Source organism: Panthera onca, chromosome C2 (genome assembly GCF_046562875.1).
Source record: "Panthera onca isolate mPanOnc1 chromosome C2, mPanOnc1 haplotype 2, whole genome shotgun sequence".
In the NCBI taxonomy this organism is placed as follows: domain Eukaryota; kingdom Metazoa; phylum Chordata; class Mammalia; order Carnivora; family Felidae; genus Panthera; species Panthera onca.
This window is the reverse complement of record NC_138347.1, coordinates 74,741,960-74,766,985: the sequence shown is the minus strand read 5'-3', so window position 1 is coordinate 74,766,985 and position 25,026 is coordinate 74,741,960. Positions and strand designations below refer to the sequence as shown.

Sequence of the window (25,026 nt, the reverse complement as noted above, 5' to 3'; positions counted from 1 at the left end):
ACGAAAGCCAGTTAAAGAGTAAACAAAATCATTTGTGATGCCTTTATAAACTGCTCAAGCTTATTGCAAACCCACAGCTGGTCTAATTCATCAGAGCCCTTCTCAGATCCGACCTTCAGAGATTCTAAAGCACTTAATCAGTCCATGACTCCTCTTGCCTCCCAAGATTGTTCTGAGAGTGTTTTATAAACAAAGACACCGAACAAAAGAGTGGGGCAACCGTTGGTTTTCATTATTCTATTACACTATTACTGTATTCATTTTGTACTCGCTAGGCTCCTCCAAGCTCCGTAAATACCTACATTTTCTTAAATTGGCAGCCACCCAGAGAGAATTTATCAATCAGGTTTCCTCGCCCGGCACCCTGCCAGTCCCTGCCCAACTCTCAACCCCTCACCTCTCCAAATCTTTGACCTGGGAAACTCAATTTCGTAACTCCAACCCGGAAACAAAGAAGGAGGGAAGGGGTGGTGGGAGGCGGAATGAGGCAGTCTCCTCTGGAGGCTCTGAGCGCAGGCACTAATCCTCCACGGACCGTTTGTGCTGCCCTCCTAGGAAGGGTGGCGGGGGTGGTGCTTATTTTCCTGACGGACAGAGTACGGGTGCCGGGCGGGCTCTCGCGGAAGTCCGTGCGCCATTGGGAGGGCCGCAGTAGCTGCTCTGTGCCCTTGTTGCCGAGGGCCTCTTCCTGGGTCACTCCTGGAGCAGGGGCCGGACTGGAGCTGACACCGGGGCTCCGGCGTGGCCCTCTCGGCGCCCGTGTGACCTCCTCGCCGGCGGGATGTGGCGACTACGCCGAGCCGCCGTGGCCTGGTAAGTGCGGGCTCAGACCTGGCCCCGTTATTTGGGGGGCCTCCGGAAAACCGGGTTATCCCATCACTACCTCCAGAATGTGCACCTAACTCTCAGGCCAGGCGGAGGGCGGTTGGAGGATTCCGGGATATTTTTGAGGACCCGTAGTTACAGGAGCCCTGACTGGGCTTACCTGAAGTCCCGGCTGCAGTACCGGCCCTTGTGCCTGTTTCTGTGCCGCCAGAAGATTCTGCGCTCCTTTCAGTCTTGGCCTTCTCTGTTGTCCTTCTGTCCCTGTCCTCTTTCACCTTTCTGCCCTCGCTGTTATCTCTGTCTCTGGTTGCTTCTTGTTTCTGCCCTCTCCCTCCCCTCGCCGTGTCCCTCTTAACTCTTTTTCTTCTGCCTCCACGCCAGGTGTGCCTTGCTCCTGCAGGTACTCTGTCTTCTGCTAGGGTAAAGAGGACTCTGCCTCTTGCCTTCGTCCGCAGACTAGACTTGCTTTGGAGTCAGATCTGAAGCAGTGACGCAAATGGTGGCGGAGGTGGTGGTTAGAGATACCCTGTTAATAGCAGCTTTTCAGTGTTAGGGAGAAAGGCTTGCTTTGGATGCGAAGTGGTGAATATAGCACCAGCTTTCTAATCACACTTATTTTTGCCCTGGCCTCGTTTAATCCTAAGTAGAAAATCATAGGAGTTTTTTCATTTCTGTGGGTTACTACGGGCATTTTAAAGAGATTTAAATTTGACTTTATCTTGACACATATTTGTGTTCTAATAACCTTAGATACTTTCAGGCTTAACTCATTGTTGCAGGCTTTTGAGAAGAAGTAATATGCATCAATTAAGGTTGGGAAAACTTGGTTTTCCTGAATTAGCCTCCAAACACCTGTCTTGAATTTTTTTCAGAACGTTGTTTAAATAGTGTAGGTAATTTATAGTGTTTATAAGGAATGGAATCCATTTGTTTTATAAAGGTTAATTTGAGTCTATATTTAGAATCAGATAACATACAACAGTTACAGTCCATTAGAATAAGTGAATAGTTATTTCTAATTTAATGGAATTTGAGTTTCTGAGTAAATCCATAGCCCTTGATAACTGCGGTAGGTTATTTCCTACTTTTTTATTTCTACTCTTCACTGTTTCCTGGAGAAACCTATCTAATTTTATTTAAATAAAAGAGAAAAGACTTTGCCAAAAATAGCATACTTCATTGGAACAATTAAGATATGTAGGAAAACTTTAAAAATTGACCTTAACAACAACTAATTAATAACTGATATATTTGTTTGTGGATGTTGTTGGGGTAAATTATTTCTAAAGTTACTATAGACTCTGCAAAGTCATGGCTTAAAAGTGTCTTATGTTGATAGTGCAGTTTAGCTACCCTGCAGAAGTAGAGATCTGGAAAGTTAGAAGCCTCAGCTCTGAAATTTGTCTTTTGCTGTATTTCTTCTGCAAAGAAGAATACGTGTTATGAAGGAGTACACTTAAATTTCCATTCTTTTTTTTTTTATTTTTATGTTTGTTTATTTTTGAGAGAGAGACCAAGTGCAAGCAGGGGAGGGGCAGAGAGAGAGAGGGAGACACAGAATCTGAAGCAGGCTCCAGGTTCCGAGCTGTCAGCACAGAGCCCGACACGGGGCTGGAACCCACAAACTGTGAAGTCATGACCTGAACTGAAGTCAGACCCTTAACTGACTGAGCCACCCAGGTGCCCCTGAATTCCCATTCTTAAACAGATGGGAACATAAACATTTTTTGACATACATATCTAAATACATACTCCCATATTTAGGTGCAATAAATATTTGTGTAAACTTGTTGAAAAGAGAATTATGTATTAGGAAATGATGCATAAGTTAAAAGAGATGGTAGAGGAGAGAGAATAGATGGTTTCGGGGGCAGCAGAGGAGCTTGCTTTGCATCACATTTGATTTTCACTTTGGCCAAATGTAGAAGTCTGTATTCAAAATACTTTTCCTTCAGAACTGTAAAGGCACTACCACATTTTTTTCTGGCATCCTTTGTCAACGAACACGGAATACAGACTGTTGGGACAATCTGATTTCTCTGTGTTTGTAGGTATCCTCTTTTTCTTTTCTTCCCAGACCTTCCCTGCCCTGCACCCCACACACACATGAGCTTTAGCTCCTCCCTGGCAGATTGTTCATCCTGGGGGCAAGTGTTCGTATTTTAACATTCAGCTGCACTGGACTGAGGGTGACACAGCCTTTCCCCAGATGGTGCTTCAGTAAATCTCAATTTCTTCTCCTTACCTCTTACCTATATCTCAAGAGGACCCTTTTGTGGAAAAGAGTCTCTCCTGTATGAGCATTGATCTCACCATGAATTGGAAGCTCTGGAAATAATACTTGAGGATACCTTCCCAAGTACTAGGATTTTGTTTTGAGTCAATTAGCTTTTCCAGGGGATTGATTGAAGAACATTTTACATGTGGTTCCTGATTTGGACAACCAGATACTCTTTTTTCTTGGTGTCACCCACAGCTGTTGTTGCCACCATTGTGGAAACAGGGATTTTAGAGGTTTGGGAATAAAAAAGGAAGAAAATAACGAAAAGCCAAAACATCTTAGCAATATGACTACTTGGGTCTGGAGTTTATCTATTTGGATATATATTTAGATTAACTACTTTCTTTAAAAAAGCAAACAACTTTTGAGGGATAAAGGACTACTCATCAATACATTAGTAGAGGCTAGGGCAGTTATTGTTGAAATGACATTTATTGAGCACTTACTGTGTGGTCATTGCTAGGTTCTTTCACCTTTTGTTTTGGTTTTGTTCTCCCAATAACATATGTTCATTCAGCAGATTTATTAAGTGTCTATTGCTTGTGAAGCATTGGGCTAGGCTTTAGAAATACAATGGTAAGCAAAACAGACAAGACCCCTCCCTGGCCTTATGAAGATTATAGTTTATTAGTAGAGACAAATATTAATGCAATAATTACATTATTATGTAAAACAAATTTTATGTGCCCTAAAGAAAAGTGCAGGGAACTAAGAACTGTAGCAGGGGAACTCGAGTGAGAATGTCGATGCCAGAAGAGAAAGGGATCCTGAGGTGAAACCATTACTGACCAGAGTTCACAGGAGTAACAGGAGTTAAGAAGGTAGAAGGGTTTGCCCAAGCACAGTGGGCATCTAGGCCCTGAGATGGGAAGGATTATGGCACAGTCGAGGAGCTACCTGAACATTGGTCTGGGTAGAGCTCCGAGGTTAGAGGGAGAGAGGCAGGACTTTATAGACCAGGAGTTTGGATTTTTATTCTAAATGCAGGAGGAGACATTGAGGGAGATTGACGCATGTGAGTGACAGTGATCAGGTTGACATTTCAGAAGAGTGCCCTGTTGTGCTGTGGAGAACACCTCAGTCCAGACTGTTGTTGCAAGCCCAGGCGAGGCATGGTGGTAGCAGAGATGGGAGAGTGGAAGGCTGGAGATGTATGCTGGAAGTAGAATGAATAGAACTTGAGGATGAGGAAAGTATCAAGAATGAGCCCAAGTTTGTGGCTTATGCGACTGAATAGGTGCTTGTGCTTTTTCCTGAAATAGGAAGTCCTGGATGGGGGCCAGGGTTTGGGAGGGACGGAGGAGAGATAGCATGGATTTGAACATCTTGATTTGAGGTACTCCTTTGATATCTAAGGGGTGGTGTTCAGTAGGCAGTTGGACACAAGGATCTGGAACTTAACTGTTTGTACTAGACGTACAAGTTTTGAGAAACGTGGATATGCAGATGGCAGTTGAGGAGATGGGTGTGGATAAGGTTGCCTGGGAAGAATGGGTAGACTGAGAAGACAAGTGACTTTACATCTAAGCCCGATGAACTCCCAACATTTAAAAGGTTGTTGGGGAGGAGGTGCCTGAAAAGGAGTGGCCAGCGAGTAGGAGTAAAGCTAGAGACTGCGGAGATTGAGGGCGTTCCAACAAGGAGGGGGTGTCAATGCTGTCAGATATTGCCGAGACAAAGAAAATGCGAATCGAAAAAACAAATGCCCACTGGAAGCCTTCAGGGCACTCGGTGAGGGCTGTTTCACTGAAGTGAGACAAATGGAAATCAGGTTGGTTTGGCTTTTAATAGAGGAGCTAGAGCAGGGAACTGGGGTCTGTCTTTCTCTCCTTTAAACTGACAGAGACTTGACTAGTGATTCCTGAAAAGAAAGGAGGAATTCAGAGGAAACAGGGATTTGCCTTTAAAAGGCAGAAGAGTACTTCCTTACTGTAATCTTACAGGGCCTGTGGAGGAGGGTGGGTGTCAATGCGGTAGGTAAGCAACAGCATGTGTCCCTCTGATGGCTTCCATTTTCTCCCAAGAGTCGGAGGAAACAAGGAGAGATGTGGGAGGGTAGAGGTGGGTGGGGAACATCTGAAATAGTCCTAGCAGAGAGTGGAAGAATGAATTGATAAAAAATAAGATGGCCAAGCTTTTTTTAGGGCCTAGCTGAGATGTCTGTCCAATTGGGTGTGACTTTCTTCAGTAGTGCTTCATTCCCTTGGTACAGGCTTAAAGTGATAATAAGGTTCATCCAGGGTTTGTATATTGCCAAACAAGTGTAACAAAAAGTCAGAGGGCAAGGGAGTTTAGAGTATTTGCAAAAGAGCCTTTAAGACTATGAACCAGGCTAACTAGGTAAATAGATAAGGTGGAGACTGATAGGTTAGGGAGAAGATAGAGGTATCCATGACCTGGCTGTTCCTATAGGGCCAAAGATGGTTGTAGTGAAGGGGATTATGGTCTGAGAAGAAGATACTTGAATTAGTGATTATTGACAATAACTCTGATGTAGACGTAATCCTGTTTTAACAGATTAAAAAAACTGAGGCTTTGGTAAATTCATAATTTGCCCTTGATTGCACAAGAGTAAGCAGTGAAACTGGAACTGGAACCAAAGTTTATCTGACTCAAAACACTAAGTGGCTGGCTATAAGGACGGGGTTGAAAGAAGTTTGAGCCAAGTGTTATGAAGCCGTGGGCTATTCCCCCAGTTGGTTTGGCTCTTGATTGTTTTATATCTGTAAATGTAGTAATCTTAGTCTCCCAGCTAAAACTTTGGGATTACTATTTACTCTTTTCCTTGTCTCCTGTGTCTAGTCCGTCATTCTGGTATCTGCCTTTCCCTTTCCTTTCTTAGTGCTGCCACCTCACTTTAGTGTCTTTTCTTGTATCTGTGCAACTGATACACGATCGCCTTATTGCTCCCCAAATTACCAAACACTGGGCGGCTTCAATGGGAAATCATTTATTTCTCACAGTTCTGGAGGCTGTGAGCTCCGAGATCAAAGTGCCGGCATATTTAATGTCTGCTGAGGAATCACTTCCTGGTTCCTAGATGGGGGCATCTTTTTTCTGTGTCCTCACGTGACAGAGAGATCTGTGCTCTTCATCTCCTTATAAGGGCACCCAACACATGGGCACATCCATGACTACAAATAAACCAAATTATCTCGCAAAGGCCTCACTTCCAAATACTTCATGTTGGGGATTAGGCTTCCACATACAAATTTTGGGGGGACACAAACATTCAGTCTGTAGGACGTTGCCTTTAATAACCTTCTTTCATTGCTGTTTGATTACTCTTACTTACTCTACTCAGACACTTTCAGCCAGGTACTTTATGTGGTAATGATTTGTTCCTTAATTTCCATCCCTGGGCTGTCTCAGGATCATGAGACATAGAGGAGAGACCAAAGAATAGCTGTTCTAAGCTGCTGGAATTTTTGTGTTTGAAAGCAGGTTTGCATTCATTTTGTTTTCACTTTTACTGACAGTGAATAGCAGTTAATAAAATAAGTCTCTGCCTTTTTTCTTTTCATCTCAGTTCCTTGGATTGGGATAGCCTGCATGTAGTAAATGAGAGGGAGGGCTCTGGAGTCCCACTGCGTCAGTTTGAATCTTCATATAAGTGTGCACTTAGATGAGTTGTGTGTGTGTGTGTGTGCGCGCGCGCGCGCCATCTTTTCCTTGTTGGTAGGATGGAGGTAATACTAATACTTTCATCGTAGGATTTTTAGCAGGATTAAATGAGGTAGCACATGCCGCAGCAGTGCCTGGAAATGGAGTAAGTGGTTAATGTAAGCTATGGTATGATGTCGCGTGCTTGGTCACATGCACCCATGTGCATTTTCTCTTGTGCATACTGCTCTTTTTATGTCGTTTCCTTCTCATTGTTACCCGGTCTGATCTTTGTCCCATTTTGGTTTTCTTTTCAGTGAGGTCTGCCAATCCTTAGTGAAACGTAGCTCTGGAATCAAAGGAAGCTTACCACTACAAAAACTGCATCTGGTTTCACGAAGTGTTTATCATTCACATCATCCTACCTTAAAGCTTCAAAGACCCCAATTCCGGACATCATTTCATCAGTTCTCCTCTTTAGCTAACCTTCCGTTACGTAAATTGAAGCTTTCTCCAATTAAATATGGGTACCAGCCTCGCAGGAATTTTTGGCCAGCGAGATTAGCTGCAAGACTCTTAAAACTTCGATATCTCATACTAGGATCTGCTGTTGGCGGTGGCTATACAGCCAAAAAAGTGAGTAGAACTTTCCACTGCTTTTCCAGTTATTTTAGCACAATTATTTGAAGGTCTTATAACACAAATCGTTTTTCTTTAGTGAAGTAGAATATTTAAAAATTTATGGTGTATCTCTACCATGTGCTAAATTAACGTTGCAAATAGGAAAAACTCTTCGAATCTTGGTTATAATTACAGTAGGTGAGAATGGCCTAGTGGAAGGAGCACTAGGGTGGGGTGAGGTCACCTGGCTTTGATTTTCAGCTTGCCACTTAGTAGCACAGACAGGAAAGTAGGTGTCATGCTAACACAACCACTTTGGGGCAGCTTTGGGAGCAGAGGCAAGGTGTCCTGACCCCTGGTTTGTGTTTCTTCTGTTCCACAGTATTGTTTAGCTAAATCATGAAGCCTATTTGAAGTAAGAATATATTTTCAATTTTTACATTTTCCATATTTAGTAAAAGGACGCTTACATGTTCTATACGCTTGCCTACTAATTTGTTTTCAAAGGAGCTGAGGCTATTTTGTTTCTAAAAATTTTGACCATAATGTATCACTCTTTGTAGATAAGCATGTTTTAATTAGATAAATTAAGGTGGTTTTTCTTTATTTTTTGTATGACATTCAGAACATTCGATTGGCATATTTTCTTTTCTTTTAGACTTTTGATCAGTGGAAAGATATGATACCTGACCTCAGTGACTATAAATGGATTGTGCCTGACATTGTGTGGGAGATTGATGAGTATATTGATTTAGGTTTGTATCATCAACGTTAAAATACGTTTTTTTGGTCATATCTTCGGGAAAGAGAAATAGTGGTATTGAGATAGTTTCTTCACTCATGAGTTCACTGTGTAGCAGTTTTATTTTAATGATAAAAGTAATAGAATATCAAAGAAAAAACTGGTAGAAAAAAAATAACCCCTTCGTCCATCACTTTCACATAGCTACTACTATCCTCATGGACATTTTCTTTTAATTGAACCTAGTCTGTGTATGTAGTTATTATTTTAGTTTCCTTTTTAAAAGTTATATGGCAACAGTATACACTTTGGCTTCTTTTCCTGCCCAACACATTTGTTAGTCAAAGCAGCCTCTCTGGACATCACTTTCAGTGTTCTGTATTCTCACCCAGAGCAGATGCACCATAACCCACCTCACTAGTTACTTTTTATTGGATACCTTGGTGACTTCTACTTTTTGTAGCCAAGTCCCTCAAAGCCCGCTAGAGTCCGTAATAATTTCTTGCCATAGTCAGGTACTGTTCACCTTTTTCTATAATAGGTAGATGAGAAAAAAGTATATCTGATAGTTCTGATTGCCAGTATGTTATGATGATTTAAACAAAATTTTCTTTTAATGGAATTACTTTCCTCAGTCTTTTTTTTTTTAGAGTTTGTTTAATTTCTTAGGTGCATGTGGGGGTGGAATTACTCTCTACATGCACTTACAGCTCTTAAAGATAAAACCGTGCTGCACTGACAGAGGGATCTGCAGGAATCTGTAGCATTCTTTCCATGTTTTTCTAATATTCGTGAGGAGCGCTTTTACCTTGATGCATTTGCCAGCACCACAGTGTGGGGCTGAGGGTCGGGTTCTGAAGCTGCACTGGCCAGCCTCAAGCCTGACTCCCTGCTTCTTTGCTGTTGTGCAGGCTCATCTACTTAACCTCAGTGCCCCAGTTCCTCACCTGTAAAGTGGGTTTGATGATAACTGTTCTGTAGGGCTGCCTTGAGGATTAAACAGGAGAGTGCCGTAACAGCATTTAGAATAATATCTGACATACTCTTATTTTGAGAATATTTATGTATTTTAGTCCTCTGCAGAGAAAATTAAGAAAAGCGCATTCTAATTCAGAAGATACTGTACCGTTGTACCAAACTTTGACAAAATTGAGCGTCAAAATTTTTGTAAACAAAAATGAATACTTTGACCATTTTATAAATAAAACCAGCAAAAATAAAACCGAAGTTTGCCATGGGTTCTTAGACAGTTATTTCCAAATGTTAACAAGTGTGAATTTTCTTAGGGTCTGTGAAAGGATGGAAAAAAGTAATGGAATTCTATTTTTTATTTCATTACTGTCTTCGAGTTTGGAGCAGGTGTTTCAAGAGGCGTTTTTCTGTATTTTCTTTGATTCTTGGCCTCTTTGCTGTGACTTTCTCCTTAAAAGTACTTCTGATTCCAATACAGCATTAACATTGTTAACACAGTGCATATAGTTCCTGGCATTTAACTTATAAATGAAAAGTTTCCATCTAAGCCATACATCTGGTGACTCTTTTTAAAAACATTTCATGGCCTGTGGAATATCATCACAATGACATATTGTTTCAGATACAATTATAGTTGTAATAGGGAGAAAAATAGAAAAATATTTTAAGTTTATATATGATGATTATTTCTATTTTGTCAGTGTTTTAATAGTCAAATTCTTATTTTGAGAATTTTGTTTGTTCTCCAGAGAAAATTAGAAAAGCACTTCCTAATTCAGACGACCTTGCAAAATTGGCACCTGACTTTGATAAAATTGTTGAAAGCCTCAGTTTACTGAAGGACTTTTTCACCACAGGTAAGGAAGGACCCGTTTGATCTCACTTAAAATGTCAGAAGACCCAGAGGAAAAATACTAAGATGTATTCATTTGTTTATTCGTATCTTTTAAATGAAAATATCTAGTACAAATTAAAAACAAATTTTTGAAAAAACAGATACACAAAGTTTTGTTGCTCAGTGGTTTTAAATTTTGGTTAGTGCAACAAAATGAAAATTTGTAAGAGGTTAAACATACTTGGCTTTAGTCAGTGAGGGAAAAAAACGATCTCTTGTTCCTGACAAGTAGGTTAGACTTCCTATGTGCTTGCTTTTCATAATTGGTTAGAGCCGATTTGGTGATTTTAAAACAAATTTAATTATGATGGGCCGTAATGAATAGAATTTACTAAGGTTGATCTTGGCGTATTTGCCCAACTCACACCCTATCATGATATAACTCTGAGATCTCAGACATTTGTTTGCTCATTCCTGTCAAATTTTACATTTCTATTTCCCCTTTTGCTGATTTTTCACAGGTCACAAATTGGTTAGTGAAGTCATAGGAGCTTCTGACCTACTTCTCTTGTTAGGTGTGTAAACAGACATTTTTGCTGACCTTAACATGCCTTTTAAATGCTTCTAATAAACTAGTTGCAAATAAATTGCAGACCAAATTTATGCTGCTTATGCTGAATTTTAAAACTCCAGAACTCTATTGGGCAAATTCCTTATCTTACAGGTGAAAATAATAAAATAATTATCTTGCAGTAAAACTAAAATTCCTAAATACGTTTCTATAAGATTAAAAGTATTAAAAAGAAAGTTTGTTTAACCAAAATATTTTCTTGAAATTGATCTGATCATTTCTGATAATCGAAATGAAAAGTAATTTTAGTTTGTCTCATCTGTCCTGTCACCCTTTGACATTTTAAATTTATTTTGTTACCACATGTGGTCTGTAACGGCAGTGATATAGGACTAAACTGTAAGTACTCTCCTGGAAAATTGTCTTCATCAGAAATTGTCTTTTTTAATTGTAATTTTCAGTGATTTGTTTTTAAATAGGTTAAACATGTCCTATAATATTTACAAAGGTTTTTTTGCGTAGGTTATCAATGTGTTCCTTAAAATAAGAATAGTTTTTAATTTTCAAAAAAGTGGGTTTTATAAAAGTCCATTTGCCTTTACATTAGACGTAATTTGGAATTTCGGCTCTTGATATCACTGGAGAATTTAAAGGACTGCTTATTTATCTTTAAGGTTCACCTGGAGAAACAGCATTCAGAGCAACAGATCACGGATCTGAAAGTGACAAGCATTATAGAAAGGTAAGTATAAGGGAGAATTCTTCACACAGGTAGTCTGAAAGAGTTAAAAAAAGTTTTCACCTACATGAAAGGTTTGAAAATGGTAACATCTGAGGAGCAAATATAAAAGCATCTAAGTAGAGGTGTTGTTAATCTTGGTACAAAGTGAAAGGTATTGTGTGACAGTTCTGGAAATATAATTGGAGAAGCCCATTGCCTTCAAATACGTTGTGAAATATTAGTTTCAAGGATTGGCTTCAACAAAGGGTCTTGTTGTTAAATATGTGTGGGAAAGCTGATATAAATAAAACAAGCAGGCTTTTCTTTTCCTTGGGATTTCTCAGACCTCACATACTTATGTGTATTATAAATCCCAGGAGAAGTCAAAGTGTACAGAGTTTTCCAGATTTATTTAGCAACAGAACCCTTTTTTGTGAAATGTATTTTAGGGACTAATGTTTCATGGCATACGCTTAGGGAAATATTAAAGGAGTAGGAAATGGGTTATTAGGGGATAAATTGATTCTGTGACATTAATAGCAATTGTGTTTGGAGTTATTTAGGGTGTGTTAATTTCAATACTTGTGTTAAAATCCATATGAAAGTTTTAGGAGAATTGCTAATTAAAATAACACATTCATTGCTCTATTTATATTCATATGTTAACTTGACATTTTCTTAGTCTTCATTTTTTCATCTTTTGGAATTGGTAAGTTAACTGATTCCTTGCAAGTTTTTCTTAAAAAAATGTAGGTAAATAGATATTTGAAAAACATGTTCTATGAACATTTAAAAATTAAGTATGGAGTATGTAGCTTTTATATTGAAAGTTATTATGGTTTTTGTAAATTGAAAGGAAATAATTTTATGTTTATTTTGAAAGTGGAAAGACAATACTTCCTATGTATAGGTTTCCATCTCTCTCTTTGTCCTTTATCGTTGAACTTTTTACATGATATTCCAAGTTTAAATTCTAGTATTTCAAAAGATTTTTCTCTTGCCTTTTAACTAGATCTTTCTTTTGGAGAAAACTTATTTTAAAATGTGTGTGTATGTGTGTATGTGTGTACATGTGTTTGCCTTTTAAGTTGATACCTTTTCCATTGGCATTTTAACCAAAGGAACACTTGACTATTCATGCTACTGGGGGGAAAAGTTTTAATAGAAATTAGCCTATTATGCACAGCGTATTTCAAACCAAAGACTTGACCCTTAGTGCAGGTAGATTTTATATGTAGAGAGGCACTAATCTAAGGGGGAAAGGAAGCTCTCTTATAGGATTAGCGGTGTGGTTTCTTTTTGCCTAGATAAGGTAGGCGAGGTCTGCCTCTGGTATTCTCTGGTATGGTCTAGGATCACTTTGGTGAATGAGAAACCTGTTTCAGGGTCTAACTCACATAATTTCCTTAAAATCCTGCTAAAGTGCTGAATGAATACTTGACAAATGATGAGTAGCTCTGCAATATAGAAGAGAGTGGATCACTGGGAATTTAATTATATTCACAGATTTTATTTTATACAGTAGACATGAAAGCAAATTTATTGCTTTATTTCATAATTTACTTGAAGGTAAATACTCTCATATACTATTTCCTTTTAACTTTTTCATGCTTTATGATGATTATGTTGCCCATTAAAAACCTAGCAATTATTACTAAATCTAGAGTTTTAATTAGGCTGTTTTCAATACAGGCTAAGTTAAATTGTAGTCAATGCTAGTAGTATAAAAATTTACTATACAGAAAAGTATTTCCAGCCTCAACTAGTGGTTTTAAATCCTGTTAATGTGCAACATTATGTGTTTCAAGGCTTGACTTTTATCTGTAATACTTGAAGATGATGAACCACTCAGGCAAGATGCAAATAAACTGACTTTAGTAGACTTATCTACAAATTAATGGCTGAATGTGAGCATGGAAGGAGAGACTTTCTTCGCAGAATCCTTTTTGAAATTACTCTAAAATGTTAAGTTTGAAAATTTGAGTAGTAGTCACAGGTGGTAGGATGACATCCAGAGATTAGTTGATACTTTTTTGATGGTTCAGAATGTTGTCTGAGAGTCCCAGATAGAAGGTGGTATTTAGAGTTTGAATGCACTAAGCAGTCATGCATTAGCTTAATGGTTGTCTGGTTTGTACCAAAATTTCTGGCCAGATTTATACTAGAAATGTAAAAGTAAATGTGAATCCGATTTCTTTTTTTTTCTTTTTTAAGTAATAAACTGAAAACATTTCTACAACTAGAACTAAAAAAGGAAATTTGTCCTTTCTGATAGAAGAACACATGTGGAGAGTGTGGGCAGGTAGAAGAAGTTAGGACCTGTGAAGTCAACTGAAGCAAGAGTGATGGAATTGAGAGCACACACATGTCAGATTGTTTGAGTTGAGTCCAACAGAATGGATAACACTGTGACCTGACTACCTGTGGCTCCCAGTTTGGGGTCACTAGACTTTTAGGCACTCTGGAAAAGTTGTAATTGAGGTCTTCAGAAAGTCCAAAAAAGCAGAAGACATGTATTTCTGCATAATATTGCACCAGCTAACATAAATATCAGTTTCTTTGACTTTGTCTGGATCTATATCCATTCAGTTTGTAGACAGTAGGTATGTCTATCATGTTGACCAGAAGTTCTGGTATGTATTATCAGTAAATTAAAAACTGGAAAAATATTGAAAACACTTTTCAAGGAATGTTTTTCGTTAATCAGAAATTTTAAAATTTGTGTCCACTGGAGAAAAATATTAGAGCCCTTCGTGTGAACTGAATAATATCCTTGAGACCTGGAGACCTTCAGAACTACCTGAAGGCAAATTGAAAATTGAAGTGGTGAGCCTATTTTAATGAATAATTTGTAAATCTGTAGATTTCCTTATATTGATCATAACATAGACAGGTGACAGGACCACTTAGTGAATCTTCTGTTTTAGATTCGGTAAGATTGTCTGTTCTAGTGAAAATTAAATGAGACATTATATTTGTGCTTTTGTTTTATCATGTTTCTGATAGCTCATGAACATTTCACAGAAGTAAGCAACATGGTCATTCTGAAGATTACAAATACATTTATAGTTTATGGAAAATATTTGAAGGACCTTTTAAAAGTCCAAATCATGAAGGGTGGAATTATTATTTTAAATATAATTATTAGACAGTAATTAAAGTTCTTCTTTTTTACATGTTATGCTAATTCCTTTTTTTGTGGCTTTATTTCTCTTGTACCTCCCAGCTGAAATCTCTGTCTTCCCTCTTCTAATTTTTACTCATCCTTAAAGCCTAGGCTCTGTTGTCCCCTTCGTGAAGCCTTCCATAACCATTTTAGTTCCATTAATTATACTCTAAAGAGTGAAAACAGATGCCAGAGGAAACACTATTTACTTTGGTTTACATTCTTTAACGGCCTATTTCTGTCATAAAATCTCTGTCCTCAGAACACTGAGGATAAAGCAGAGCTTTTAGCAAAATTGACACAGCAAAAGAGAGGCTAATTGAAGTAAATGAACTTCATTTATGCCAACTGGTAGGCCCCCAAATTTTATATAATAGGTGTTTTGGTCTGATCACCTGTGAATTTCTCCTGGCCTTTGATATTGGGCACCTACCGAGGAGAACAAGAATGTGACAGTGGTACATGTGCTTGGTGTTCTAAACTGTAATGAAGCAGTGTTGCTTAAGTAGGATTTACATTTCTAGGACTCCTCATGCAACAAATACTGTAGTAACCTGGGCAAAATGAAATTCTCACAACCAATATCATCAAGTAGCCACAGATCAGTAAACTTGTTTCCTGAGCAGCTAAGTAGCAACTGTACTAGGTTAGACTCTTAGCCAGGAAGCCAACCCACTTGTGCACTAGAGTGTAGTAGTTGGGAGGCAGAGGGGTCAGAGGAAGAAAAGCCGGGAAGATGTGCCTGAAAAAAAGTGGAATGGCAAACCAGGCAATCTTGTTTTATTGCTTCATAAGCACACTGTGCTTTTATGTCATTTAAGAAACATTAAGTAAGTATATACTGTGTACATAATACTGTTTTTAGGTGACAATTTAGAACAAAAGGGATTTGGCAGAAGTTGTAATATTGATAGTAACTATCGGTAATAGACTGATTTGTTCATCTCTTAAAATTATCCATTGTAGAAATTGTCCAAGTATTAAAATAAGAAATGGTATTTCTGAACTGAAGCAAGGTGGATGATCCAAATGGAAAGATGTATTTCCTTCTGCTATCCATTAATTGACCTTTTTCAGTTGGCCATAAATACCTTGAGCAGAGTTATGTATTAGTGGGAGGGGAAAAAATAGGAAAATAGTTATTTTTAACTAATCAAATAGAATTATTCAAATTTCGAAAAGTAGTTTAATGCCTAGGAGTATTTTTGAATGGAAGGGGAAAGAAGTCTTCACTTTCATAAAGTTCTTTTCTGGACCCAAGTTACTTTTAAAACTAATAGAGCAGGGTTGGCACACTTTTCTTTAAAGGGCCAGGTATCTTAGGTTTGCAGGCTTTAAGGTCTCTGTGGACTATTCAGGCAGCCCATCTTCTTAGTAGTTCAAATATGCCTTCTGATGTGTTGTACTGTTACCATTTTCTTTTTTTAAATGTGGATTGAACCTGATGGGATCAAAGCCACTTTGGAAATAGCTAGACCATCGTGTCAACAGGATGGTATCAGGTGTAAACTGTAGTCACACTGTCTGCATTCAGATCCTGTCCTTCCTGCTTTCTGAGCTATGTGATCTTGAAAAAGATCAAACTCTTTGAGTTGCTGATTTCCTCTTTTGTAGAAGGGGGAACCCTACTGGATAGGATTGTTTTGAGAGTTTTGTAGCCCTTTAGCACAAAATCTGCACATAATAAAAATAAATATTGGTATTAAGGTGATGTTGATGACCATGATCATTATTACCTTACAGTTTGAATTATTCCATTAGTTAATTGCCTATTAACATTATTTGATTAATTTCCTCCCCGTAATTTCTGTGGAGTCTGTTCTGAGGACTGTGAAAACTGGGAAAATAGATCATTGGGCTGATATGTAGCTTATTTACAGAATACACATTTGTTCAGAAACCCAATTTGGATTTTATACTGGAAACTTTGTGTGCATTATTAGGTAAAAGTAGGTCATAATTTGACTCATTCAAGGAGCAAACGTGTGTTCAGCCCTAATTTAGGTATCAGCTGTAACACATACCTAAAGTGTCAGATGTTATTCTAGGTGCTAGATAAATATACGAACGGGATAAGGGTCCAGCTCTGCTATAAATGTTTAAAATACTGTTAAAAATATAGTGTCTTAAATATGTTCACATATAAATGACAAATAATTTTAAAGTGTCTTAAAATCTTTCCTATCAAACTCATTAACTTTTAGATTTTCACAGCGTATTCAGTTGATATTTTGGTTTTTGGAGTTATCACTGATTTTCTTGACCTGATGTTATAATTTTTTAAAAGTCTGACAATACTGTATGTGAAATATGAGACTGTAAGAGCTGCAGTGTCAAATTGGTAATAACTCTTGAGAGAGTGTATCATCTGTAGTTGTTCGTTGTTTATTTTTACTGTTTATCATTATTTACAGTTACTTATTATTTATATTTAATGTATATGATTTTAACATAATTACATGCTGTTTCTTGAGAGAAAACTATCTGAGCTTGGGAAGATATTTATTATATTTTTTCTGTTTAAGGAATGTGTCTTGCATAGCAGTTACACACATTTCTTTCCCTTCCTTATTCCACATGGCCTTAGCTCAGAAGCTGTATAGCCTGTAGCCCATCACTCAGTATTTAGGGTGAGATTTGATGTCCAAATTTGGATAGAGGTAACCTCCTTTAGTCATGTAATATAGTGTGAATAGTTTTCTCTGTGTCTAATTCTTGTTTTCTTCCTACTTTTTTTAGGAGGTAACAGTTAATTTCAGCTATCTTCACATAACAGTGCTTCAGTAACAGACTTGGAAGGAAAGTGAAATGTTACTAGAAAGAGGGTGTTTTCTTATAATGTAATAGATATTAAGTATTAGCCATATAATTTGTATGTAGATAGAAGCAATGGATTAGGGAAGGATGTTTAAGCTGTAAGTAAAAAAGAATCTTGTACCTGATAGACCAGCAAGCATAGTTAAGAAATGTGGAATATTTGCTCACTACTTTGACATCTTAGAGAGTACTGGTGGTATGTTAATTAAAGCCCATAAGCCAGCACAGGAAACCTTTAAAAGGGTATTACTTTGAGACATCTAAACACTCGGATGATTAGAAGTGGTTATAGTAAATGACTAAAAATAAGTTGGATTATTCTTCTTCTGCTTCATGAAAAGCAATGATACAGAAAATGAAAAAATGACAGATAATTAGGTAAATGATGAGGGTAGTGAGTTGGCATTGTCTTTCTTTGATAGATATATCAATGACCATAAAGTATTAACTTAAAAGAGATATCTTTAAAGGTAGCCACAGGTTTTTATAAATATATTTTCTGCTATTGGATTTGGAAACAGATGTTGACAGTTCAGTTGTGTTAGTTGCCATTTTGATGTTCTCTCACTTGTCATGCAGAAATACCAACTAGTCTCATCCTTTGATTTATAGTAAGTCATCCAGTTTCATTATTGTTGGCATGGCCTAATGTATTAAAACTAAGAGTCATACAAAAATTCCCCAAATTATATGCTAATACTTTCCCTTAATTTAAAATGCTTTACTATAATAGTAGCTATCCTATTTGTATTTGCTTCTTTTCTGGAAAACTTTTATTTATAGAAGTCTTTGGCTTAATAAAGTAAGTTATTAAGCCCCTGGATGAGTCTACCAATTAAAATTTGAATGTAATGTTAACCAGTATTTCAAGAAACTTCCTAGTTGTATTATATAAAATGTAATATTTTGGGCAATTATTTTAAAAAGCTCTGAAGCTATTTGAAACTCCCAATGTAGGTTATTTTAATGAGTATTAGTTTTCCTAGCTCTTTCTATTTTTATAACTTGGTAAAAATTGAGTTCATTGTTCTCCCAGAACACTCTTCCTGTGCAGATTAAATAGTGACTTCATTCACTGAGGTGTCTAATTGAGAAAATATTAGGCTTGTGACATTTTCAATTCTTTGTTGTCTTTTTCTCTGTTGTCATTTCTTGAGGGCTATTATCTAATAGGCCAGCAATTAAAAATACTATACAGAAAATGACATGTATTGGGTATTCTGCCACATGTAAATACATTGTGATAAAAATTACATTAGTTAGCATGTCATGATTTTTAAGTGGAATGAATTATAAACATATAAATGTTGATTGTATTGTACACAGGTCCAAACTAGGTTTTGTTTCGTTTTAAATTTTCATAATAACTGTATTATTTCCAGATCCTAACTATGTTCTTTTATAGTGCTTTTGCTCTAGTAATTGATATATTCTTATATTCTTAGAGGCTATTTTTACTGAATGTCAAAACAGCTCATAAAAAGTGAAAATTCAGTCAGACTACTTATTTTATGTTGTATAAAGTTAAAACAGTGCCTCAAACATTATTTCTTAATTTGCAAAAAAAAAAAAAAAAGAAACTAAATTTTAGTCAGATAAGCTTGTATGTATAGGCATGTAGAGTATATGAATTAATGTAAAACCTTGATTAACTTGATGCTTGGAAACTCAAATTAATGGTTTTGAGGGGCTATGGTCTTTAATTGAAGACATCAGATATCAAAGAACAAATACATAATAATAATTTAATAATTAAACTATGATGTATTCTCCATTCAGTTTTATGAGAATTATGGTTGACAATTAAAAGATTTTTTCCCCCTTATGTTTCAAGTCAGGAGCATACACTAGTTCATATTGGCAATTCAAAACTAAGGGTTGAGGTAATCAGTTGTTAACTGCAATGCCACTTTCCTTGAGCATTCCAGTTAGTCTAGGTTTTACGGTATATTAATATTATACATCTGGCTCACTTTGTTCAGCCGACAGCCACATTGCGTTTTCTTTTCACTTTTTAAACTCTGCTGTTTTATATTTCTGAGACATCTAATTTTACTGAGGGGAAAAATGGAAACGTGGTACAGAGCCCTATTATATGGTGGCTTTCTAAAGGTACATAAATGCGTTTCCATTTTTGTTGTAAGCTATCCCTTCTTCCCTAACTTAATCTGTTCCTTGCTTGTGCCCTTTGGTTTAACATTGTTCTCCTCCCCAATTTTCCTCTTCTCCTCATTGTAAACTCATGGCAGGGTCTGCTTGGTGAGCTCATTCTCTTACAACAGCAAATTCAAGAGCATGAAGAGGAAGCGCGCAGAGCCGCTGGCCAATATAGCACAAGCTATGCCCAACAGAAGCGCAAGGTGATGGATGGTTTAAGGGGGCTACTGATGTGTTCACACTAATCAGCCATTTCAGCCAAGATCATGTCATCTTAATACCTTCATGGACTCCAATTATGAGTAATTATTTTTGACAAAATAAAAATTTGAAAGGTATATAATACAAATATGTAACTTTCCTAGAGTGGATAAGCAAATCCAAAATGTTAAACATAGGATTTATTTTCTGAAATGAGATGATCTGTGAGGGAGCACGGATTTGTATTTAGAAAAGAATTATGAATTGTGATTTACTTGGTCCAGTTACTGAGTCATCCTAGGTTTGTAGCCCACTTATCTGTGGTTCTCCCAAGTTTTCATTTCTAAAATGTAAGGGATTACTGTGGATGACCACAATTTAAATTATTTAAATAATGAAAATTATAGTTTTAGTAAAATGAATCAGCAGAAAATACTGTTATTTCTTACAGAAGAAAACTGTTTTGATGTAAATTTTGGACAAAATTATTCTTATATACCTTGATCAACTCATTAAGTTTTTCCACAGTTGTGAAGTCAGCACAAATAAATTTTCACCTCGGATGACTGAAGGATTGAACATTGGAAAGTTGATATAATTGAGGTTGCTAAAAAACAGATTCTAATAAAAGTCAGCATAAATCTATATAAATGTTTGGTTATTGGTACAGTCAAGAAGTCCTTAAAAGTATGCTTTCAGCTGTTACATGATCTTATGGTGTAGATCTCAAGGTTAATGTTCTGAAGGGGCTTGAGTCAAAATGAAATGAATGTAATGATTTTAAAGTTATCTTCTGAGATCTTGACATCAGCTTAATTATGTTGCATATATTAGATCAGGAAAGTTTTAAAGTCGTATACAGATTTTATTCAGGAAAAGAAATTCAGCCATTTAATTAGGTTCCTGTAGGTTCTGATATTGAAGTTACCCAATACTATAGATAATGATTGAATGCAATAAATTTGCTTACTAACCCTATCGCATTTGGTGATGGTAATATTTGAGAGTATGCCTCATAGTTTCATTTATCTTTTCAGTGTCACTTCCTGGCTTTTCTCAATTCCAGGGCTGTGGAATCAACTCCTGTATATTTAGCTGAGTGAGCGAACAACATAGGTGGAAACAGAAAATAAGTTATTTTCCTGTTTGGTTAAGTTAAAGTAGATGTGTTAAACCAAGGAAGGGCTTATTTTAAATGGTGCTTTAGCATTCTCTGTTCTGTATTTTGTTGAAGTGCCATTTAAATATTCTAACAAATTGGATGCTTAAAGCTAACCATCTGTTCCTTAGCTTTGTTACAGAAAGAAGGCAAAGGAACTACTATATTCTGGTATGTTAGTTAGAAATATGGATAGCTCTAGCTGCAAGTTGTTCTTGTTTTTTCATAATGGTAAAAGAATTTGAAATGAGTCCCATAGATCTGCCTTCCATTTTAAGATTTTAAGATACAGTTTAAGATTATCAATATACTTTTGAACCTGATGTTTTAAGGGATATTAGTAGTGAATAATGTTCGTTTTCTACATTGCCCAAGTTTGATGTTCATTTGAGGCCTACTTTCTAGACTGCTTTCAGGTTTAGTGATAACATTTCATTTCTGATATTTTCAGATTATTCATTTAACCATTTTATTCCTCATTTTCCCCTTTTGTAAAATAGCAACTGATTGGACTGTACCTCCGTCTGTTTTGTTTATTAAGGCATACTTAGGAGAGCACCAAACAGTCTGGCCCACTTTGGAGTTGTGTGAAAGTAAATGGAACTTTAAAAACAATTCCTGCTCTTCTATGATGATGTCATACCCCTTACTGCATCTTCCCCCGATTCCCCCTGTAGTTGGTACACAGGTGACTTTTCAGCCCTTCACTGTCCTCATGATCCCAATCCTAATTCATGAGATTTATAGCATTCCTCTGGGTGTGTGAGGTTTTCTTGAGGTACAAAGCCACAGCTTTTTGTTGATTTTTAATCATCCTTCCTTACCTTCTTGAAATGTAAGTAGGCCTTCATTTTTTATAGTAGCAGCTAATAAACTGTCCCTGTAGCTCATGCAGGGGCGTACACGTACATGGAAATGTTTGCGAGTCCCTTATATGTGTATTTTGCTATTTCAGAATGGCCGCAATGGCTTAGTAGGAAGAAATACTTAAAATTTAAAAATCAGGCTTGGTTTTGTGAGGAGCTAGTAAAGGTTTTTCTCTTTCAGCTTTAGCTTGTTTCTGCGGAGGATTCCGCTCTTTCTCCATCAGTTTCACAGCCCTGGAATTGTAGAAAAGCTCTGGTTTCAAGACCATTGATACCCATTTCTGTCAGGGTGAGTTTTAAATTTCATAATGCAAACAGTATGTTAAACAATAGGGCAAGAACTGAACTCCTGTCGTAAGTAGCTGAATTTTACCAGCAAAGTGCATCAACATTAAATATACCGACTGCCAGTTAAGATATTGAATAAGTGATACGTGCAAAATAGCATGTGCTGTTCCCTTAAGAAAATATGTAAAAGTATCTTCTCGGTATCTTTAATATTTATCTTGTAAACCTAAAGGTTTGCATCTTGTTTCCTAGAAAATGTGAGGTCTAATTCTTGACTCCACCACCACCTGTCTTTTAATACGATGTTAATTTTGATGTTCCATTAAACCAAGCAGATAGGAAGCATATTGATAAAACTGTGCATGAGTCATGCCTAACACTTGTGCCAGAAAGGGCAAGTGATAAATCTAAATACTCCTAAAAATCTGAATTTATAAAAATCTTAACAGTCATCATTACTAAATTCTAATATTAGCATAAAGATTGTTATTTGTAATATTCTAATAACCTTATATCCTTTTAACCTTTTATATACCCTTTTTATTTTACCAAATTACCGAGTTAGCCTTTTATAGTCCTTGGCTTACAGTAAGCATTCTAACTTTTTGTGTAATTGTATTAGTTTCTTAACTCTTGCCCCAGATGTAGACTAACACTGGATTTTCTATTGTAATTAAGGACATATTGCATGAAGTCATGAAATATTCACATTCAAAACTAAAACAGTTTATGCTCATACTATTTATATAATTTCATACTAATTTAGCTAGTGTCAGATGAGTATTTAATGGAACAGAATTAATCCAAGTACCTTTTAAAATGAATTGGGAATTTAATGTGCATAACATTTTTATGAGTGCATTATTACAGTATGATGGCATGCCACACGAAAACAATATGGAAGAATTTATTTCTTCATTGGTCTTCAAGATTTTGTTCTTTGGGTTGTTGGTTCCTCCCCAACTTGCTTGTTTCCTCACATTTGAGGTGACTATTAATAATTCTTGTCCATTTTATACAAACACAATCAAATGAGAAAAGTTCTCTTCATAAGTGTCTGCTTGCTATATAAGAATGAGAAAACAGCAATACAAAATTTGTTTTATATTCTCTTTTCTTCTAATTACTGAATCATATTTGGAGATTTTTAGGCATAGACTTTTAAGGAAAAAATAATATACTTACCATTTGTAGCAAGCGTTGTCATTTTTATTTACAAGAAATTTCAGGATTATTTTGAGAAAGTATTTGGAAATAGGAATTAAAACTGCAAAATAAATTTTTATTGTATGGATTAAGAGTTACTAATATCTGCCTCAAGAAGCAAATCATTTAAAATTTTTTCGTATATATTTGCTACCATGATATCTTGATTGCTTGAATAGCCATTGAATGAAAGTGAACAAGGACTTACATGAATTTTACCTTGAGTTTTGTCTCCTATGAAATAAATTCATGTTTACAAGTTTTGATTATTAGAAATTAGATCATTCTTTTGAAAGACTGAGTATGACAACTTCACCTCACCAAGGAGTCAAAGCACAGTTACATGGATTTGCCATAATTGACATCATTTTAATTAAAATTGATCATTGCGTTTCATATTTAGAATTGTACTGTGACTATAGTCTGATAATGCAATAAAGTTCTATGTTGTTTTGGGGCATCTTATCTTAGAGTTATCAGCATTAATAACAATTGGAAGTAGTTTCCACAATAGCTGTAGATTTTATCCTACTTTTGTTTTATATTTCAATCAATTTTAGTTGTTTTACTCAACTTTATTGCTACTGATGCATTCACTGTATTATGGGTTAGCAGATCTTGTACTGGAACTGAATTTAAAAACCAGCATCAGGCTCCACGTAAAGCTCTGAAAATACAGGGTCTTTGCATTTATTAAATACTTCCCTACTTATAGAATAGAAAGGCGTAATATATGCTTAAAATATCACTATGACCAATGAATTTCGTCAGTAGCTATAAATGATAGCCTAGCCTGTATAAGTTCCCTGAACACATTCTGTAGGTATCTGTGCCCTTTTTCTCCAAGCATCAAATGCCTGTCCTTGAGAACAAAACAGCCTACGAAAACGGTAGTGACCGTGTGTTGGTCTCTTCATTTTATAACGACTCATTCATCAGAAATCACTAGAATAGCATCCTGAAAGTGATTGCTTTTTAAGGCTTTTACTTATGAATACAGTTATGAAATTTTGATGAGCAATTGTAGTGAATATAGTTTTTTTTTTACTTTATTCATTAATCACTTGATTTAAAATGTGCTTTGATCAAATATGCAGATAAAGTCAGTATTTATTTTCAAAAATACTTTTCAAAAAATTTAACTTAGTGCCCATTTTACATAAATCCATTTCTCTGGAAATAAAATTAATTTATTTTAAATGTTTAGGTTACAGACAAAGAGAAAATTGACCAGCTTCAAGAAGAACTTCTTCATACTCAGGTAATTCTGATGAGTAGAAAGAACCAGGGACTTTATGTTATAGTCTTAAGTTTGGTGATGTGGAAATTTTTTTAAGAAAGCAAAATTTGGAGTGGTTTGATGATACACCCTTATTAATAAATGTAAAAAAAAGTGCAAAAGCAAATTGATAAGGAATTTGGTAAGTGTGGTTAACTCCTTCTATGTGTAAAGACCTGTTTTTTAGTGAATCTTGTGCTTCTAATTTTAAAGAAAAACTGCTGTGAAAAACGAAAATGAGGGAAAATGACTCATCCTTATGTAAACCTACCTATGCTTGTACATTTACATTGACAGGCTAATTAATGTAAGTAGTTTTAGAAACCACAGTTCTAGTCAGCCCTCAGTATCTTTTTCCTTTACTTCTCTAAATCCCCAAAGTAGTCAGATAATGACTTCTCTAAATGTATTTCTGGCACTAATTTGAAAATCTATTCTCCGATAGTTGGTTATAAAGCTACTATTATTTTAAAGACATGCTGTATTCAGTGTGATGAGTAGGTATATTCTAGTGCAAAATTGCCCTATCACCCACTTCATCATTAGTTATAGTATTATGATTATTACTATTTTATAATGTAATATAAACACAACTGTAGTATATAACATATAGTATAATTGTTATTTTACATAGATAACAATGATATACAATAATTGAGGTTTTGTTTTAAGTTAAAACTTGTTTTAAAGAGCTTTCTTTTTAGGGGAAAAAAATA

General features: G+C 36.2%; 1 protein-coding gene across 10 annotated transcripts in view; it reads left to right on the top strand.

Moving 5' to 3' along the window:
- The first annotated feature begins 629 nt into the window (after nt 1–629).
- The window catches only part of OPA1 (OPA1 mitochondrial dynamin like GTPase), an 86,781-nt gene continuing 62,384 nt past the window's right edge, over nt 630–25,026 (top strand). For 2 of the 10 annotated variants that reach the window (XR_009612271.3, XR_009612270.3), the window contains exons 1-8: nt 630–813; nt 7,027–7,345; nt 7,989–8,085; nt 9,794–9,901; nt 10,401–10,454; nt 11,125–11,192; nt 19,404–19,514; nt 24,239–24,292. Coding sequence is in view for 4 of the 10 variants with exons in the window: in XM_060639549.3 (XP_060495532.2) it covers nt 782–813; nt 7,027–7,345; nt 7,989–8,085; nt 9,794–9,901; nt 10,401–10,454; nt 11,125–11,192; nt 19,404–19,514; nt 24,239–24,292 (843 nt within the window). In the remaining 6 variants the exon portion in view is untranslated. The remainder of the gene's footprint in view (nt 814–7,026; nt 7,346–7,988; nt 8,086–9,793; nt 9,902–10,400; nt 10,455–11,124; nt 11,193–19,403; nt 19,515–24,238; nt 24,293–25,026) is intronic. The other 8 variants (XR_009612273.3, XM_060639549.3, XR_009612272.3 and 5 more) reach the window with 7 other exon arrangements.